Source organism: Carassius auratus, chromosome 24 (assembly GCF_003368295.1).
Source record: "Carassius auratus strain Wakin chromosome 24, ASM336829v1, whole genome shotgun sequence".
NCBI classification, from domain to species: domain Eukaryota; kingdom Metazoa; phylum Chordata; class Actinopteri; order Cypriniformes; family Cyprinidae; genus Carassius; species Carassius auratus.
Window position 1 is genome coordinate 19,645,419 of NC_039266.1, and position 21,730 is coordinate 19,667,148.

General features: G+C 35.6%; 1 protein-coding gene across 2 annotated transcripts in view; it reads left to right on the forward strand.

Moving 5' to 3' along the window:
• The window catches only part of LOC113042546 (ras suppressor protein 1), a 32,334-nt gene that overhangs the window by 868 nt on the left and 9,736 nt on the right, over positions 1 to 21,730 (forward strand). Inside the window, exons 1-8 of one of the 2 annotated variants that reach the window (XM_026201479.1) lie at positions 308 to 464; positions 596 to 707; positions 950 to 1,000; positions 4,167 to 4,287; positions 6,632 to 6,750; positions 8,315 to 8,397; positions 9,542 to 9,656; positions 12,028 to 12,160. In XM_026201479.1, coding sequence (XP_026057264.1) covers positions 599 to 707; positions 950 to 1,000; positions 4,167 to 4,287; positions 6,632 to 6,750; positions 8,315 to 8,397; positions 9,542 to 9,656; positions 12,028 to 12,160 — 731 coding nt within the window. In that variant the 5' untranslated portion in view covers positions 308 to 464; positions 596 to 598. Of the gene's footprint in view, positions 1 to 307; positions 465 to 595; positions 708 to 949; positions 1,001 to 4,166; positions 4,288 to 6,631; positions 6,751 to 8,314; positions 8,398 to 9,541; positions 9,657 to 12,027; positions 12,161 to 21,730 lie in introns of those variants that run through there. The other variant, XM_026201478.1, reaches the window with a different exon arrangement.

The window sequence follows — 21,730 nt, forward strand, 5'->3', positions numbered from 1 at the left end:
TACAAGTAAATTAGTGTTGTAATCAAACAGGTTTAAAGCTAGTATTTAACCAGAAACAAGTCTAACATTATTTTTGCATTCTCTGAACACACACTGTGGTGGCTGGCAGAATGCTTTTCCACACGTCTCCTCAAAATTTTCATTGATTGGTCGAATGATACGCACTGTTGCAGCGGAGCGCGTTCTGATTGGACAAATCTGTGCCTTTTATCAACGATCCCGACGATTTTCTAGCAGCTAATTGGACAACGGAACATAATTCTGTCTGACGTCCTTTTCCTCGCTCTGGACAACGGAAATACCCTTTTATGGATGGAATGCGAGACTTTTACAGACATACTATCAACTTCCGGTTGGGTGTGAGCGACTTTGCTGCTTTAAAAATATCTGGTTTAACTGCCCTGAGGACTGGGATATTTGTTTTCTGTTTCCCCCGCATGTTAGTGTATTTTCCGTACAGTTAGGTAAATACTGAGCGAGTTCTTTATAGGCCTGTAATGACTGGATTTGAACCAATATTTGAGGCAAAAGTGGGAAGACTCTCCTCATAAGATTCCCTGATTCGGGTCTTGTATTTGCTATTATTTTCTTGCAGAAAATGTCAAAGTCTCTGAAGAAGATAGTGGAGGAGAGTCGGGATAAGAATATACCGGAGGTGGACATGTGTGACAGAGGAATATCAAACCTGCTGGATATTCCTGGACTTTGTGAGTCTGCAGACAGTCAACGGTTACTCTACTAGTTTAAAGTTTTATGTTGTGTCAATGTTAATTAAAGTGTGGGTAATGAATCTTATTTGTTTACACTGACCAGTTGGCTGTTATAGTAAATTGTCTCTATTTACAGTAACTTTATAACTTTGAGGCAGAAGATTGGTGGCGTCGTCACGTTGACGTCATCATGCAATGACATCATCAACTAAACGTGTCATTTTTGTTTTGTTTTGTAGTCACTTTATCCAACATAACCCAACTGGTCCTGAGCCACAACAAGCTGAGTGGTAAGTTCTTCATATCTCAAGAGAAAAGTTTTTTTTTGCATTTATTTATTTCTTTTAATTTATTTATACTGCACAGATATAGCTACATGCACACTTTATGCAGTATTGAATTGCTTTATTGCATTATATTTAACAATTTTACAATTTTAATAATGTTTGATACTGCAGGTTCATGAGGATTGTTGAAAGAACTTGTAAACTCCACTAGATGGCTGTCTTGCCTTTACTGATCAGTGTTTGTTTGAGTTTATAGCTTGCTCAGTTTAAGTACCGTAGTAAAAAAGAGTGAAGATTAGTAGTTAGTGTCATCTGCATTGCAATCTTTAAACAGTCACTTAATTTTTTCCTTTACATATTAGTTTAAAGTTAGTCTGCATAAGTTAAAGTTATTCAGATAGTTATTATTAGGAGAAATATGTTTTTCAGTGTAGTTTGGATCTTGTTTTCCCCTCCCACATAATCTTTTGGGTCCATGTTAACCGCTCTGAGCCATGTTCACGCTCATCTGATTTGTACAGGAAGTGTTTGGTCGGGGATTTGTTTGTTTATGCAGGAAGCTTTTCCCTTAATCTCCACGAAGATCCCGGTGTGATAATGCACATATCTGTCAGGTAGCATCTGTAGTAATGATCAAAGCCTTTTAATACGATTTATAAGATTTGAAGATGAGGAAATTACTAATTCTGTTACAGGTCACACCACTTGAATGTGGCTGGTTTAAACAAGAGAAAAAACACCTTAATGCAGTCCAGAAGCACGAGGTCACCAGCAGAATGCTTCTATTTTGATTTTGTGTAACTACAAACATAATATAATAATAGTTTATATTATATTATAATATATGATCTTTTTTTATCTTATTTTATTCCCCTAACACTGATTTTTCCTTTGCCACAGTTACCTCTAACTTCTTGATTTTAAATCTTTTCAAAGAAGCATTTTCTACACAGCTATATGTATACTATAAAAATAAATATGATATCTATCTATCTATCTATCTATCTATCTATCTATCTATCTATCTATCTATCTATCTATCTATCTATCTATATCTATATCTATATATATATATAGATATAGATATATATATAGATCTCATAATATTACTTTGTTATTATAGTTTTTTTTAATGTTCAAAGCCTTTTAATACGATTTGAATATGAGGAAATTGTTTCTGCATCGATAGCTGATTTAAATAAAGAGGGAAAAAATTAAACTATGGTTATAAAGTGAGGTCCAAAAGTCTGAAACCACAAAAAAATAAAAACTTTTTTTTTTTTTTTTTTTTTTTTTTTTTACAAATAAATATAAATAAATGTGAAGTTAAATATATATTAAGAAATTCAGAATATTATAAAAGATATTATGATGTTTAAACTCTAAATTTGATTGATGTGTGTAGTCATGAATATAAATCATAAATATTTCTTCTTAATTTTAAAAATAATTAATTGTTTAAAAAAAAATGTAATCTTTTTTTTTTTAACACAAATTTTTTTCATCTGTTTGTTCATGGACTCCACTCTATAGAAGATAAGAGAGTGTATTATTATTATTATTTTTTTGTCTATTCCTCGCCACTCTGCATTTTCCCCTTCTCTGTTCCTCTCCGCTCTCTCATCCTGCCTGGTTAAAGAGCAGAGACAGGGAATCTGCCATCTTTTGAACTTTTCAGGGTAGTCAGGAATTACAGTGACATTTGGAAGCCTTTCATTAGTGGCTCATGAGTAAAGCAGGGCTGCTGTTCGGCCGGGGCAGGCAGCAGCTCAGGTAATGAGACCGAGAGGAGAGAGGGCCAAACCTTTCTGCTCTGTATAGCCGTATATTCTTTGTTCTATTACCATCAGCCTTTTCTGCTTGTTTTAAAGCCTCCAATAAGGCACACACACATTTAAAACAATGTATTTACAACCAGATTTTGTGGATGGAACAACTCCGTGGCGCTTTTGAGCCCAGTCTGTGGTTTAAGATGATAAAGTGTAGATATCTGGTGGAGGCGTGTGTCTTAAGGATGGAGAAGGCAGAACTGAGATCAATCTTGTGTGTCATTTGGAAACGAGTACAGGGACCCTGACATGGGGCGAAGGGTTCAGTGTTTTTCAGTGTCTCTTGGTGCATTTACAGTTCCGTTGAGACATCGGGAAACAAATCATATGCTTCCAGTTTTTTTTTTTTTTTTTTGAGTCCAAAGGTCGAAGAATAGATGCAAAATTGTGAATTGGATGGTCAGACTGAAAAATACTCAGCAAGCAAGGACGCAACAACTTATGACTTTTTTTATTTAGAAAAAAATTACATTTTTGAAACACTTTCACTGTTATAGTATTCAAAGTTCCATTCAAATAGTTGCATATAAATGTATTATCAGGCAATTAGTTGCTCATTTGAATGTAGAAATTCATTTATTAATAATTATAAAACAAATGTAATAAGTAGAATTAGTAATCATTTATTTTACCATTTTATTTTACTATTTACTATTAGTTTACAAATGAATTAGTTATTTGTGAATGTTTCATATGAAGTTATACCAATGTTTCTTAGCAAACACATGATCTGAAGAGTGCTGTAAGAGCATGTGCTTTCGTTGTTGTAGTTTTGAATTGTCTGCGTGACGGCTGAATCATTTGTTCCTCCGTGTCTGGGGCGGCGCAGCTCTCGTTGATCTCTCTGGAGGTATTCGTGTCATGCTGTTTGTGTAAACCTCTCCCACCTCTCCTCCTCCGTAATGAGGGGCCATTGATCAGCCAGTAATCGGATAGAGCGCCTGTTCGGCCCATCGATCTCTGTCGACAGCAGAAAGGGGCAGGATGGCCTTGTGGGAGGGGAGGGAGGGGTGCTGCTGATCCGTTATGCTAAGGTTTCCATCATTAAAATGTCAAATTTATCGCTGGGGGAGTGACCCATTATTGAGCCATCAAAGACGGGACGTCTATCCGCTGACTCTCATAATTAGTCGTTAAACCTCGGCAGGTCATCAGAAAACCTTCGGTCTCTGATCATCGGACCTCGTCGCTCGTTTGAGAATGCTTTACCTTGGTGATTAGAATACAGTCAATTGAAATGTTTTGATTGATGAGACTGATGAAAGCATCAGAACTGAAGTTGTTCTCATTTATTTAGTCATTTATTTACCCTCACTATCTCTCTCTCTCTCTCTTTTTAGCTGTGCCTCCAAACATTGCAGACCTGAAGAACTTGGAAGTTTTGAACATGTTCAATAATCAGATTGAGGAGCTTCCAACCCAGATCAGTAGCCTGCAGAAACTTAAACATCTCAACCTTGGGTCAGTCTGATGTCTCATCACTTGTTTTCTCGTCTCTTCTCAACATGTTTTGTCTATTTTTCCCTCCTTATTTTTATTTTTATTATTTTCATAATTTGTTTAGTCTCATCTGGTCTCTTCTTATCTCAAATTTTGTCTTTATTTTCTGGATATCTCGCGTCTTTGCATCTCTCTTCTCTTCTCTTCTCTTCTCTTCTCTTCTCTTCTCTTCTCTTCTCTTTGTTTTGTCTGTTCTGTTCTGTTCTTGTCTATTCTTATCTCCACTCTTGTCTTTTTTACTTGTCTCAGTTCTTTTGATGTTCATCTTTTTTCACTCCTCCCCTTTTTTGTTTTATTTTGTCTGTTCAGTTCTTGTCGTCTTGTCTTTTTGTCACCTTTCTTCTCTTAGCATCTCTGCATTTTTTAGTTTTTTCTTTCCTCCCCCTTTCCTTCCTCTTGTTTCTTCTCTTATCTCCTCATCTCTTCTGATACTGTTTTGCTCTTCTTGTTGTCTTCTTTACTTTTCCCTTGTTTTGCTTTTTTGCTTCCTCTCGATTTGTCTCTTTTTCCATCTCCTCTCCTTTACCATCTTTTTTCACTTTGACAGTATAAGCGTTGCTGTCTTTCTTTGTTCTCCTTCCTCTCTGACTCTCTTCATCCCTGGCCATAAGGTCATTCCCTGGTGTTCGGAGTCCACCTGAGCCCCACCCGAATCCCGAGGGTTCTCCTTTCCCTCCGAGGGCGGAGCATCTACAATGTCACGCAGGATTAAAGCGCGGCACAATCTGCCCCGCGTCTGACGGTGCACATTTTTATCGATTTGCTGTCAGACGCACCATTTCTACACATAATCTTGAAAACATAAGCCGGCTCGTTGTATTCCCGGCCGCTACTCCTGACTCAAATGTGCGGATGTGTGTGCGAGCATGTGGCCGCCCGGTATCCTGATCTCATTTGTCAAAACAATTCCTTTTCTCTGGTAATTGCTTCACAAACATGTGGTGGAATCAATTTGTTTATTTCTTTGAAATCCTTTGCTAAAGTTTCAGAGTCTTCACGGCAAACAAGTGTCATTTGAAAGAAAGAAAAAAAAAGAGATGGAGGACAGACGCTTAAATAAGCAAGAGTTAATCAGCATCTGATTTGGGTGCCCCACTCTCTCTCTTTCTCTCTCTCTCTTGCTCTCTCTCTTGTTTTATCTGCGTCGTCGGGCACCTTGAGCACTTCTAATTTCAGATTCCATGTTCTCTGTCGGAAGTTTTCCAGCTAAAATTTAATCTGTTACCTTTCAAGGGCGATTGTGATTTTAACATTTACAGACCAGACACATTTTTAATATTGGTGAACTTGCGGAACGTTAACTTTTTGTTATTTTGTTATTAATAGTGTTGTGTGAATGTCTGAGACCATATTGAAAATCTGGGATTCAAATATACAATATTGTTCAAAGTGTTTGTATTCATTTTGAATGTCTGAAGGATGCATTTATTTGATCACAAAGACAGTAAAACAGTAATATTGTGAAATATTACCATTTAAAATATCTGTTTTGTATCCAGTTTTCAGCATCACAAAATCTTTCAGAAATCACTCTAATATGTGAATTTGTTGCTAGATTAACCTTTCTTATTATTATCAATACTGAAAACAGTTGCTTTAAAACTTTGTTGATACTGACATTTTTGCAGCATTCTTTTGATGACTATGAAGTTCAAAAGAACAACATTTATTTGATTATAGATTATTGTAATCTTTTTAACATTATAAATGTTTGTACCATGGCCTTGCTACATAAAAGTATTAATTTCTTTAAAAAAAACAAATCATTCTGACACAAAAATTATGAACAGAAGTGTACATGACATAAATTTTTTATTTTTTTAGCTTTAATGAGTGAATGAGTTTCACTCACTAAAACAAAGTGGGACAAACCAAAGAGCAAGACATTCTTGCATTATTTTCCAGTTTGATTTTTAACTCAAATGGTTATGCTAATAATTTGTAATTAAAATGTTGAATTAAATTAGTAAAATTCTAAATGTAAGCGCATGCTTTCACACTTCCACAATTGATCTCAGACTTTTGGACCCCTTTGTATTTATGTTCTAAATGTGAGTAGATCTGTTGAGCTGGGTTATAAATCTGTGCTGTGTTTGAAATATCAATCATAATCAGTGAGATGGATCTGTGCGGACTGCTTGTCTCTGTCTCATGTCTCTGAGTAAGTCTGCTATGGATTTTCAATGGGTTCCCCGTGTCAAAAACTGACGGGTGTTTTATAAGTGTGTGTCTGTGAGTGGACGTGTGTCTGAATTTGTGTTTGAAGCTGTTGATTTGGTTAAAATGGCGTTTTATTGTTTTGTAGGATGAACAGGTTGAGCACTCTTCCTCGAGGGTTTGGATCTCTTCCGGCGCTGGAGGTTCTGGATCTGACGTACAACAACCTGAACGAGTCCTCACTGCCTGGGAATTTCTTTTACCTCAGTAAGCACACACTAGGCATTACTGGTATAACCTGATATTTTTAATCATTCAAAACTAAAGACAACTTATGGAATGTTTTATACAAATTTTAGCTAGCAATTTTATGGATATCAGCGTGCACAGGTTTTTAATTGAACAGAGTTAAAATTTGATTTAAAAATGGTACTGCTTTTGCTTTAGTGACTGGAATATTACCTTTATGACAGCATAAACTTTCTTTTTCAAATTCCTAATTTTTTTTTTTAATTTACAGAATTAAATTGCATTACCGTTTTGGGTTCAATAGGATTTTAAAAGAATCCTTTAAAAGGATTTTAAAAGAATTTGATTGTTTAAAAGAAACAAGCAAAAAGAGACAGGAAATAATTTTATAATGTTACAAAATATTTCTTTTTTTTTTTAAATAAACGCTGTTCTTTTGAACTTCTAATCATCAAATAATAAAAAAAAGGTATGAATAAGTTGCACTTCCTAGTCTTTTTAATGTTTTTATTAGCATTTTGGTCTGATGAAGCAATATTTATTAGATTATTTCTTTTAAGAATTTATTGATTATTAGATATATATATATAAAAAAAACTGAGTGTTGACAAATAGTTTTGGAGATATTAGTTTTTCCTTATTTAAATAAAAGGAAAGTAATTGCCGTTACCAATTTTGTCGTAGTGGGTTTTGTGTCTGTGCTTGATAACTTTTTAGACGGCTGGAAATTGTGACCGCAAATTCACAAATTTTCCACTAATTTCCATTTGTTTATTGTTGTGGGATTATTGATTTCAGATTTACCCACTTAAACAAGAACGAACTGTGGTCGCTTGCATTTCAGGCGCCGGTTCTTTGCCAGAATAAACTGCAATGAGAACCAGACAACCTACTAACAATATGCAAACAAAATAAGCATTAGCTTCATCATCTTCATCATTATCATCATATTCCTCATCAGTCCAATCAGCTGGTCCCATCAGAGGACACTGATGAGTAGTGATGGGCTCTAATAACCTGTTATTTTAATGGCAGCCACATAATGAAAGCACCATCTTAACATTAATCAAGGTCTCTGATCTCTAACCACACACACACACACGCACGCACGCACACTCATACACACCCTCCCAAACCTCCATTTATCACCGCTGTTTGGAGTGGCTGTCATATCAGCTGTGATATTGACTTCTAAAGCAAGTTGAGATGGATATGACTGGCTGTTGCTGTTTATTTAGCCAATCAGAACACTGAAAGGACAGGAAGTTGGTGGGGCTTTTTAAAAATCCCAGTTCCAAATGATCAAAATACATATTAGTTGTGGCTCTATTTTGAATCGTTATTTTACATTTATTTAATTGTTTACTGCTTTAATGTGTTTATCCCATGTGGTGCTCAACTAAACAGTGGGAGTGTGCATTTGATGCTATTGATCTGTTCGATCTGTTGATATTGCATGTGTACTTGAGTCTAATATTGCAGCCATGCTGTATCAATCAGAGATGACCGTTTCTATTGATCAGTGTTTGCAATACTTCTCTCTCTCAAACACACACACACACTCTTCTCTATCTCATTTCAGCCACCCTCCGTGCGCTCTATCTCAGTGACAACGATTTTGAGATTTTGCCCCCAGACATCGGCAAGCTGGCCAAGCTACAGATAGTGAGTAATTTATCTAAATTCCCTCTGAAATCAATTGCTTTTGTGGCGGCGCTCTGTGCCGTGTGTGTTGGATTTATTCTCCACAGCGAGTGTTCGGTATCAGATGCGATGAGAGGTGATTTAGAGGCTGATCTTCAATGCAGGGTCACGGATTCATAAAACAGCTGATAATTACAACTTTGAACTTGAAAATAATATTCAACTATTTTGGTTTGGTGTTGCGTTGAAATATAGGTGTAATTACACCCGTGATTTTTAGAATGCAAGTGTTATGAGAAGCTGTCAGTAACCACCGCAAGTTATTTCAACTTGCCCCACAGTCTGTTAAAGCATTAAAAAATCACATATATAGTAATGCATTTGCTATGGGACAAGAAATTGCACTAGGAAAGTAAAGCAGCAAGACCAAAAAGTTGCACTTCTCTGCTTTTACACCCCACAGGTTGCCATGAAGACTTCTAATGTAATGTACAGTGTTTTAATGTAGATGCTGTGTTTGCTTGTTTTTAGAGTTAAAAATATAGAGTTGAAGTTATTTTCTATGATTATGAAAACCATGTTGCAATATTAAAAACCCGATGAAACAATATTTGCAAAACATATAGCTTCCACTATGTGACTTTTCTGACAAATTGAATATTCAGTGAAATATAATTTAGGGGCTTGATTTTATCCATGTTGAATTTATAAAAATTTAATATTTAAAATTTTTTGAAAATATGATTATAAAATGTATTTATTAACTTATGTTAAAATATGTTGTTTTTAGAGTCACATTAATATATAAATCACGCTCTGGTTATCACATAAATAAATAAGACAAGGGACATTTATGTAATGTAATAAGATTAGTAAGAATGTTTGAGAATAGAATTAACAGAGTAATAGGCAGGATTAATAAGTAAATAAGATTGATTATTGGATCATAGATGAAATTTATTATAAATGTTATTATACATTTTATTATATTTAGTTATATTTTAAATATGACAAAAAATGATGAAAGATTCTAAACTTATTTTTGTAGAGTCACATGCTTGAAAAAATAATGGTTGATTATGGCTGAAATGGTTGATTATTTTGATTTCATGCTGTATTCAAAATAAATTCTTTAAATATTGACAGTTTTTCTTTTTTTTTTCAGTTGAGTTTGAGGGACAATGACCTCATATCTCTACCCAAAGAGATCGGAGATCTGTCTCAGCTGAAGGAACTTCACATTCAAGGGAACAGACTCACTGTTCTGCCTCCTGAACTTGGTAAGGCGTGGACTTGTGCTCAACACATTCTGGATCAACTTCATTTATATAATCCTGCCAGCCAATCAAAGCCTGGCCTTAAAACACAAAGGCGATGATTGGTTGATAGGAATGCAAACTTTACACAGCCAGGCTCCTCGATTAACCCCCCACCCCCCCATCCCAAATCCACACATTGCACACCAGGCACAGCCTTGGACTCTAATTGGCTACAGAATTGTCATCTTTTGTGTGATTGGCTGGAGGCTCTGGGTTGGATCACACCTCACTGACCCACAGAGTGAAACTGCTGGGGTCAACCGAGGTTGAGCTCCTCTCTACCTGAGTGCCTTCACTTTAGGAAAACCTACACACACACATATACTGACTGCCCTTCTGACAGTAGTTTTCCTCCTGTCTTGTTCCATTCCAACAATTTAATCTATGATTCTGGTGTACCAGTATTCCAGCATTATGTCAAGATTCACCTTAAGTGTCATATAAATGTCCTTCTATACAAAATCAGTGGCCCTGCACAATGAGTCTGTGTTTATGGAGCAATTTCAGTCTGTTGCGTGAGTTCCCAAGTAATTTTTTTTTTCTATTGGTAAAAATTGTATATAAATTATTGATGCTTGTATGATTATGGATTGTATACTAACAACCTAATTGCAACACTTCAAAAACTTCTCAGTACTGTTTAGTACGCACATAGCAATGCCCTCAACCACTCACTAGCACCGTGACAGAGTTTTGCATGGGCGAACAGCGCTCATATTCTTTCCAAATTTTAGTTTCATGAGTTATGTAGTGTTTTAGCAATTGCCAGTTGTTTACTTGCGCTCTAGGTGTGTGTGAACGCTCTGGTCAGCAGGTCTCTGTCCTGTGCACTCTGTAGGGGAGACTCTTCCTGTGTGTAGCTTATTAGGACCCCTCTGTCATGTCCCTGTAATCCCACTCCACAGACCGACCTCGTTAAGACCACCGCTGCCGTGTGTATGTGTGAGAGAGAAGAGCCCGGCTAACAAGGAGCAACCAAGCGCACATGCCAAAAGCAGGAAGGAAAAAGGAGAGGAGAAAAAAAGAGAAAAGGATGTGAACGAGAGTGTGCAAAGAGGACCGATAGACAGTCTTTACCATTCAGAATATCTCATGTGTAAAGCTGATGCTTTAAACTGTTATATGAGAAGAGGAAGAGGACAGAAACCAAAGCAAGAAGACGTCTGGTCGAGCGCTGAGATCTGAAATAGTTGTCGATTTAGGTCTGTCGTCTATGTATTGTAGATTCAGGGCTGATTTACACCAGTGGTCGTGTCTGACTGCGTTTGTGAGGTGTGTCATTGTGTGCCGGGGTCCAGGTTTAATTTCACCCTCTCTTTGACAGGCCGCTCAACACTTGCTAATCAGGAACTATTTAATTAGCCCCCTTGTGAGCCGAGATGAGCCACATTAGCACTTTGACCTGTACTGTTTCATCTGCACACTGTGAACCGCTTCTCCTTTGGTCTTGTGTCATTATGCGTCATCTCTTCTCGTCTCGTCTCTTTTCTTCTTTCGTCTCTTCTCTTCATGTCCTCTTGTTGTCTGTTCTGTTGTCTCATTTAATTTTCTTTTCTCTTTTTCATCTTGTTTCTTTTTTCTCTTGTCTCATGTGGTCTCTTCTCTTCTCTCATGTGACTCTTCCCTTTTATTGCATTTCTTTTGTCTCAGCTTTTCTCATCTTTTCTCTCGCAAGTGAATTTTCTTTACTCTTCTTTCGATTCTTCTTGTTTTGTCATTTTATTCTAATTTATCAAATTTCATCTCATTGGGTTTCTTTTCTCTTGTTTAATTTTATATAATATCATCCGGTCTCTTCAAGACTCATCTCATCTGGTCTCTTCTTTTCTCTTATGTCTTGTTTCTTATTTTGTCTCTTTTTTTATTTCATCTAATCTGGTCTCTTATCTCACGTCTTATTTATGTTTCGTCTTATTTCATCTCATCTCATCTGGTCTCTTCTCTCTTGTTTATTTGATTTTTGTATTTAGTCTCTTCTCTTTTTTTCTCTCGTTTATTTATGTTTTGTCTCATTTGATCTCATTTTATTTAATCTGGTCTCTTCAGTTCTCATCTCAAGTAGTTTCTACTAGTTTCTTGTTTTGTCATGTTTGTTTTCTCTCATTTGATCTTCCATGTCATAGATCTTTTCTCAGCTCATTTGTCTTTTCTCGTGACTTCTTTTTATTGTGTCTGATCTGGTCTCTTCTCAGTCTTTTTCCTTGACTCTGATTTTCTTGATTCTCATAATCTCTTCTCTTTGCTCCTTTCGTCTCCCCTCCTCTCCTTATCTGATCTTACTTGCTCCATCCTTCCCTTTATGTCAGATTCTGCTCTCTCTTTATGTCTATAGGTAACCTGGACCTGACCGGCCCAAAACAGGTGTTTAAGGCTGAGAATAACTCCTGGGTGACTCCCATCGCAGACCAGTTCCAGTTGGGTGTCTCTCATGTCTTTGAGTACATCCGCTCGGAGACATACAAGTAGTAAGTGAATCTCTCTATCTCTGTGCTGTTAAATGCCCAGAAGCATGTGCTGTAAATCTGAATGACACAGATATCAGCTCAGTAGTGAAGATACAGGCTGCTTACACAAATGTTGCAGGTTTGATCCCTGGTAGCAGTGCTCATCTCATCTACCTCCAGTTACACAAACTCTTGAACACTGGCATCAGTCACTAAAGAATCATTGGGGTGTTTGCTTGACGTATTGTCCAGCCAGTGGGCAGCCCTCCTCGGACCATGATGGATCGGATGCTACGACTTCAGCCTTTAAAACACTACGCTAGTCGCAGAACTCCGATTAGATCAAACGCATATAAGAAGCTGTGGATCCAGGCACCCTCCCTGGGTCTTTAACTAAGAGAAACGTCCTGAAATGTCTTGCTAAATACAAGGTATAAATTTAGTCCCTCTATACAGGCCAGTTTTATTGTGGCACATATTTTTCTGGAACAACCCTTAGGATGGTGATGAAAGAGAGGAAAGGTGCAGTTCTCTTATTATTTCAGGATCTGATGATTTAATGCACAATCAAACTAATTAAAATGAAAGCTGGAGGCGTTACCCTAAAAGTCTTGTTGCTCTCTCTCTCTTACTTTATCTCTTGCTTTCTCCTTACATGCTATAAAATGTCCTGCAGAAAATATTTTATTTGCATTAATTTAAACTGTGACTTTTTTGCATCGGGTGTCAATAGCACTGACCACACGGCGAGTCCTTTTGCTCAGTAAAAATAAAGCAATGGAGTATAAAGCATGTGATTTGGTGTTTTTACACATGTGACCTGAGATTGTGACTTTTCGCATCTTACTATTATCTCAATTGTTCTCACCATCATTTTGTGTCTCAATTCTCATAGTTTCTTAAAAATAGAATCATGGAAACAGTGTAACCTCTATTTACTATTTTAACATTTTATGTTACTATAATTCTTTCATTGTTTTATCTTATTTATAGTTGTATTTTTAATGTTATATATAATGTATTATAATGTTCTACATGTTATATCATATACTAGTATAAGTTTTTAGAATATTTGTATTGTTTTAATGTATTTATATTTTTATTTATTAAATTTGTTGAATGTTTTAATATACTGTATAGTTGCACTAAACGTAGTATAGATTATAGCAACATATATAGTAAATATATATTGAAACTTTATATATATGTAAATATGTGTATATATATATATATGTGAATATATATATTAAAAGAGATGTAATTAATAATAGCATAAACCAGTAGCAACATGTACAATAACAACATATTAAATATATAAATTCATATAATTATAAATTAAGTATATAATATAGCAACATTGTACTATATATATATATATATATATATATGTATATATATAATTACAAATATATTAGAACAATAGAAATTTAGTAAGAGAACTAGTAGCCTATATAATTAAATATAATGCATTTAGTATAGTATATTATAAATAGTCGTACTATGTGTGCTATAGTATAAATGCTTCTATTTTATACACTAGTATGTTATTACCTCATTTTAATACTACTTCACTAACATGGTTGAAACCTGACAAAAACCTGACGTAATCCTTTTGACCTAGGGGAAGGAAGATTCCAGACTAATTGTAGTATATGTTTCACGGCCCTGTTCCACTTACCAATCCCCCTGAACAGAAGGCAAATCCTCCTCTGTTTGATCATTTAGCTGCTTGCTGTGCCGCTGTCTGGAGAGGACCGCCGTAACCCACTTACCGGAACTGATCTTCCCCTACGGGCACAGTCAGAACCGCCGCGCATCTCAGTGTGTGCTGACACCGTGACCGTGTGTGTGTGTGTGTGTGCACGTCTGTGTGGTGCGTAATAATCAGATACTGCTGCTTGAAACGTTTTGAATAATTTCGATATGTTGACTGCGTATCATCCGTTCTAATGCTCTTGTGTTTTGCCGAACTCAAAAGTTAGTTTGCGCATCGGATACTTCCTATATGCTGCTTTGTATCGAATTCAAGTCCACAAGGATTGAAGGTTACGTCGCTGAGAGCTGACATTGCATATTCAGTTTGATAAATGGGAATGTTTGACTGAATCAATGGCATTTTAAGCTGTCATCCATTTTGTGTCAGGCAGTCGTCAAAACTGCCGCATGTGTTAGATTTTTGAGTACAATATCCGAGTCTAAGCAGTTCTGACCACCATTTATCTTTCCGTAGTTGTTTTGTACTTCTTGTGACATTTAGCCAGAATTGCTCCTCAAGTTTTAGGAGGGAGATCTCGGTCCAATGACTCAGAAGTAGCCTTGTGGTGAAAATTAATCTAATCTAGGTTATCCATAGGCTGCAGTTTCAAACACCAAAAAGGCTGATTGTATTTTTGGACTAGAATAAGACATAATTTTGGGATTTTGACAAAGAATGAAAGCGCACACACAGTAAGTCAGTCTATAGTCTCCTGTGCTCATCTATAACGTCAAAGCAATGCTTGTGTGTTTGTTCCTCTGTTTGTTTATGTGCCTGCGAATGCACACAAGAAAGACAAGTAGGTTGTCTCAAATTAGACAAGCCTTAACGGTGTGTAATTCTCAGTAGGTGTGTGTCCACAGTTCAACGATTTCATTCTCACCTGCCTAAATGTCCTTCAGCTTAGAAATCACAAGACTCACACCTCTCTCCCTCTCGCTCTCTCTTCCTTTCACTATTCCTCACCTCAAACAGTTTTCACTCCTGATGGACATTTTCTCATTTAAGTTCACTGATCCAGCGTTTCCAAATACCAGAACGTTAAAACGGCACAAGACAGCCACATACAGGCTGCTTTCATTTTTAATTGGCAGGGTTGTACCATTATAACTGGGCATACTCTGTCTGTTTTAAGTGGGGGTGCACAATATATCGATAGTGTGTGTGTATACGTATATCTCACAATTCTGAGGGGGAAAAAAATCTGAATTGTGGAATATAAACTTGCAATTCTGAGTAAAAAAAATAGTCAATTTATATCCTGGAATTCTAAACTTCTATCTCACTATTCTGTATACTTCATAACTCAAAATTGTGAGTTTGTATTAGGGATGGGCGATATGGGCTTAAAAATCTATCACAATATTTCTGGTATTTATTGCGATAACGATATCAATGACGATAATTCAGGGAATCCTGAATGTTTCTTTAGAGAAAGGTTTCCTTTTTTGTTTATTTCATACTGGAATCCGTGGGAGTGCCCTTGTGCAGAAACTCTGCGTATGCATAGCAGAAGTAATACTACTGACAATGCTCCATGAAATCCCTAATATGGACAAAGGGTTCCAATTGTTGCTTAAAAAAATGCACAATGTTGATCGAGAAATTTTAACTGATGAAACTTGAAGACCATACATACGATTGCACAAAATATATGGTTTATCTGTGTTCAAGCAATCGTGGGTATTTTTATAAGGAAAGCATATTTATAATGCAATGCTAATAGACAAAGTCTTTATCAGCACTGTGTATGTATAATGCTGTCATTCTGTAATAGGAAACCATGTATGGTCACAAATAGAAGTTATTTCAAACACTCAACTATGTTAAGTTAATTTTGAGAAAAAGCATGTCAATAAATTATATCTTTGTTAGACAACAGGTTGCTTAAACAGGCTCATACACATGCAAAACTGTATCGCACGCATGCTACTGTAGTACATTTATTCAGACCGATTTTTTGCGCACTGTACAGCCCTAATCTAACCAGTTCCAGACTGTAGAAGATGCTCCTCATTTAGCGATAAACAACTCAATTTCACGTCAGGATTTCACAATGTCCCTTCACACTGTCAGACACAGGAATATATCAACAACTAGACTTTTTAGTTATTATCGCAGGAAGACGAATTCTTATCGTGGGGAGACTTTTACCAGTACAGTATATTGCAAATTATAAGATATCGCCCTTCCCTAGTTTGTATCATGCAATTCTGAGAATAAAAGAATTGCAAAATGTAAACTCACAATTGAGAGATAAAAAGTCGAAATGACCTTTTTTTTTTTTTTTTCAGTGGCGGATATTTTATTAAAATAAAATAAATCTAAAAACAGAATTATAGTGTATAATTGTTTTCCAGGATCTAAACAAAATATAAATATGTACAGCGGTTAAAATAAGTATTAAACACATCACGTTTTTTTAAGTAAATATATTTCTAAAGGTACAGTTGACTTGAAATATTCACCAGATGTTGGTAACAACCCAAGTAATCCATATATACAAATAAAATAAAACCAACAAGTTCAGAAATTAAGTTATCTGTAATAAAATTGAATGACAAAGGGAAAAAGTATTGAACACGCTCATGATGTATACGCTGCTCATAATGGAAGGGCTGATGGTGGCTAAATTAACAGCAATTTTTTTTAGTTGAACTGATCTTTTAATATTCACAAGCCAAGCTGATTTGCTAAATCCAGTTTTAAAATGTGCCATCCTTCCTTTCAGATCCAGCCCTGGTTTTAAGAGATAATTTTTTAGTTTTGTTGTACCTGACCATTCATTTGATGGCCGTTAAGATCATGGTCATGTTGTTTCTCGAGTGTTGATGTTTTTTCGAATATTCCATTCATTTATCTTGAAATCACACAGATGTTTGGAATTAAAACGGTTGACAACAAGTCTTTACCCTCCTCTTGCTTCCTGCTCTTCTGTCAGTGGGTTTGGTCATAGCATGAACCGCAGGCAGAGGAGGAGGAGGAGGAGGGGGTAACCTGTCATGCATATTTCATGGGGCGGCTTGTTAACCTGACAGAAGGATCTTATATCTGACTGACAGCATTGGGGAGACTCTTCGTGCTCATAATGCATTAACATATCGTAAAGCCGCCTTCCTGCCATCTTTTATTCATTGCTAACTCTAAACGCTTGTTGACCGCGGTACAACAGCCGCAGCTCTCTTCACAGCTGTCCAGGGCTGACTGAAAAACCAACCGCAATTAACTTCCCAGCGGCACAGACCCTGACATGCACACATGCAGGAAGTCCCACATCTATCCAGTCGTGGGCCGGTCGTATGAGTCAGCAGGAAGGAAAGGTCACAGACTGGGCATTACTGCATCTGTGTTTTTGATAAAGAGATTCAGAGACACCTCATTCTGTGTCCACCGGGGTCAAAGGTCACAAATGTTGTTTTGATTTGGACTTTTCTTTGTCATTTTCATTTACTTTTTTAATGAAAGTCCTTTAAAATGACATATTCGTGTTTTTTTTTTCACTTTAAACTGATTGAAATAGTATGTCATTTTAATATATAATTGCATATTTGAGTCAAAATTGTACATTGTTGATGGTAATGTCCAAAATGATGAGACCAAACATAATTTTTTGTTTGTTTATGAATAAATATTTATTAATTTATTATTTGTAACAAATAACAGCTTTAACATCTTAAAATAACACTTGAAAACAGTGAGCATTGAGCTACACTCTTAAAAATAAAGGTGCTTCACGATGCCATAGATGCACCTTTATTTTTAAGAGTGTATTAGATGTTTTCTGGAAGAAACTTTATTATGTGTTTTTGATACTGTTTAGGATAGCGTTTTTACAATAACAGCACATTAACAATGCGTTTTACTTTATTTTCACTAACACTTAAATACATTCACTTAATTGTTTGTGCAAAAAGATATAATATTAGGTTTGTATTGTGGATACCTGTCTCATATAACTCAGTGATGTTTAGTATTATTTATTACATAAATGTTAATATATTGAATTATCATTTACTTTTAGATCTTAAGTTTTAATTTTAATAAAAAAATTAGTTTTACTTATGCCATTTTTTTATATTTCTATTTCTATATTTTAAAAAAATTATATCAGTTTGTTTTAGTAATTTTGGTACTTTTTGTTAAATGAAATCAAGCTAATATATCAGCTTGATTTAATTTAACAAAAACAATTTAGAATAGATTTGTTATCATTGATATATCCAAAAAAAAAAAAAAAAAAACTCTTCATCTGCTGTCTTTTTCATCAGTAATTTTATTGATATGATATACCCTGCTGAGAGCACTGATAATTAACTCCAAGTATAAATGGAGAAGATGACAGCATATTGCCACTAATGTGATGTAAAAGATCTGTTAGCATAACAGGATTAAAGCTTATTAGATGGATCAACTCTGAAATACTCTTGAGATGGACTGATTAAGTGGGTCACTGTTTATACAAACCATAAAGCCACTTGATCTTCTATTGCAGTTTTACTAACGCACAGTGACTTCTTTGTTTTTGTCTAAAGCTGTTGAGTCTCTAGTTTCTGATCCGTTTCTTTTCAATGAAATAATAATTTTAGGGGATGCTTTAAAAATATTTAACGAAGGTGACCAGGAGCAAAAAAAGAATCAAATAGTGATCTACTTAACACACCGAATTAGCGTTGTGTGAGAAACAGGCAAGCATTTAAATTGTTGTGTGCTGAAATGCTTCCAGAACATCGTTGCTTCCAAATCTCGGTTGCAATTAGTTTGAATTTGTAAAAGTTCTGTGAGTTTAAAATGACATGATGGTGAGTTAACAAGGATCTTCATTTCATGCGTGAACCATTTCTTTTCTCCAGGGGAAGTGGGAAGTATTTTTTGTGTGCTCTATATGTTCTGAACACTAATGCAGTGAGTTTCTCTGATTTATATCCTGCATATTTCCACAGACAGACTCTTTCCTTTCCGTATTCTTTCTAATTATATTCATGCATTGCTGCTTCTTCAGTCCGAGCCCTGCTGCAATAGAACTGACACCAGATTTACCGTAATGCAAAAAGTTTTGAATAGCACTTGGGCTGGTTCTGTTTGGCAGACCTGGCAATCCCGACATAGATGTATACATAGATGCCTCATTAGTGGCTGTTTCAGTGGGCTATACATTAACCATTCACCATATTGGAACAGTCAAAGCAGGTCTCTGAATACTCAAGAGCAGGTTGTGTGATGTGCATTACTGTAGTTTAATAGCCTGTAATGTTGAGCTGTGTATAGGCAACAGCTGATATGTAAAAACAAGGTCGTAAGTTACAGTATATACTCAAGCAAATATGTTGGTGGGAAAATGTTATATGTATATAGGTTAGGTAAAGATAAACCTATTTAGAGCATATTGTACTTCTTTTTATATGGCTCCTTTGTGGGTTAAGTTTAAGAAAGAGAGCCTATGTAAGCTTCAGGTTGGAGCAGTGCAAGTGACTTACTCTGTAAGGAAAGAGTACAATCATTCCCTGCTTTATTGTATACATTTATTTGTCGCTTGGATGATTCACACATTATTATTTTAATGTTGTCTAATCCTAGGCTTACTGAAGTGCAATATCAGTTCCCTGTGAAGAAGTATTTGTATAACTGTCTTTTTTAATGTGTATTGTTTTGGTTTGTATTGTGTGTTTCTTGTTAATGGACCTTGAGTCTTGAAATAAAGTTGAATTGGATTGAATTGTTCCATGATGTGTCTGGAGCGATCAAATGTAGATCTACTTATTCATATTTACAGTTAATAGAGCCATTACACCAATGGTGAAGTACTGTATAGTGAAGCTCTTTTGATTCAGTTAGGTTGTGAAGCCTAAGAAACCAACAGTGGCTTGACTAACTGTAAGAGTTTAGTTCAGTCTATCTCTGTGTGTGAGTGTGTGTGTGTTGTGCATTGTAGTCTGTATTTGTGTTCTTCATTTCTAAGTTCTGGAGGTTTTAAAGGTTGAGCGCAGTTCCATCACTCCTCATTAGTTTGGGTTCACAGACAGGAACTCCTGCTAGAGTTCATCAATAAAAGGCCACGTTACCAGTCCAAGCTCAGCACAGACTTCTGCTTGCTGTTCACCCTGGCTCAGACAGTGCTGGTAACCTCAACGGCGAACAATGAATGATTCATAAAACATCCATCTTGTAGATGATCCAGTGTAGCATGACTGTACATGTACAAAAGTGGTGGTAAAGCCTGCTGTGATTGGCTGTCTCGTGTCTTGTGCAGTAATGTGGCCGCTCGGTCCTGCGGATCTTGTTGATAATGGGGGCATCAGGGGAGAGATCAGTTATGAGCCGCTCTGGCGCCCGTTCACCATCCGTCTTCATTATTGTCATTTACTCTCATTTAGCTGGTGCATGGATTTCCGTTGGGCCTGTCAGCATGGATAGTGTTTTATACTGAGATGAGTGTAGTGATTGTGTATTTGTGCTGAAAGAAGTTTAGCTGTGGGCTTCTTTGTGTTAAACAGTAGTTAAGGGTAGAAGAAACGATCTGTCGTGTGCCGCTGATGTGCTTCCTCATCCTTTTTCTCTCTCTCTCTCTCTCCCTTCATGCTTTAAAAGTACTTTTTCTTGCACTTTTCTATAAATAAAATCTCCCATAACCCTTCCCTTCAGTTGCAAAGTGTCAGTGTTGGAAAGTAATTAAGAAATGTTGGGGAAAAGAATCTGAAAGTCTGATTCTTTTGAGTGAATTGGTTTGCTCATTTAATTGGGAAAGTTTGTTTTAGTGAATCCATTTGTATAAACTGTGTGAATGTGTAATTATTGAGTTTTATTGTAATCTCTCTCTCTATCTCTCTCACAAACACACACACACACAAACACAAACACACACACGCACAAACACACACACACACACACACACACACACATAGTATATTTATATATAATTTTTAGATATATATAAAAAATATATATTTATTATATAGTATTTTACATTTATTTTGTGTTACATGTACTTAAGTTTATATTAGTTATGTATATATTATATTTTACACTATATATAAAATGGAATTATATAATTTTTAAATAAATCCTAAATTTATTGTATATTTTAGATATATTTACAATATACATGTACTTTATGAGGTATTTATTAGTAAGTTATTGTATTTTACACTTTACACACTATTGTATGGATGTGTGTGTGTGTGTGTGTGTGTGTGTGTATAATGCATATAATACATAATTATCTAGAATTTTAGTTTTTTTCTCAAATAATTTATCATATTTATTTATTATGAATTATATATGATGTTAGATATATGTATATATAAAAATAGAAGAATATCATATCTATTTTTTTTCTCTAAAATATATATTATTCTATTCTAGTTTTTAATTTCCTAAGTTGTTCTACTATAATAGAACTTATTGAATTTATATTTTATACATCTCATTTAAATTAATTGAATTTCATGTTATATATTGTATATTTACATAATTTATATATTTAACATATTATGTTGTTATATATTAGGTTACATATTATATATTTGTATTTATAATTTTATTTCAATCCCGTTTGTCAGAGCTGTTTTGTAATCAATGGGTCTGAGGCTCATTTAAGTGATCTCATTCTCTACCATTTCAGATCTCCTTTAATGCAACCGCAGCTGGAGCATCATTTACAAATTACCTCCAACCTCAATGACCGATCAATGATCCACAAGTCACCCACACATTTATCATTAATTCATTCCCTCTCACCGTTGACACACCTGAACATGCTTTGGAAGCCACTGTGCGGAAACACACCGTCTCTGACACACACACACACACACACTTATGACCGGCCGCCCTGACTGTGT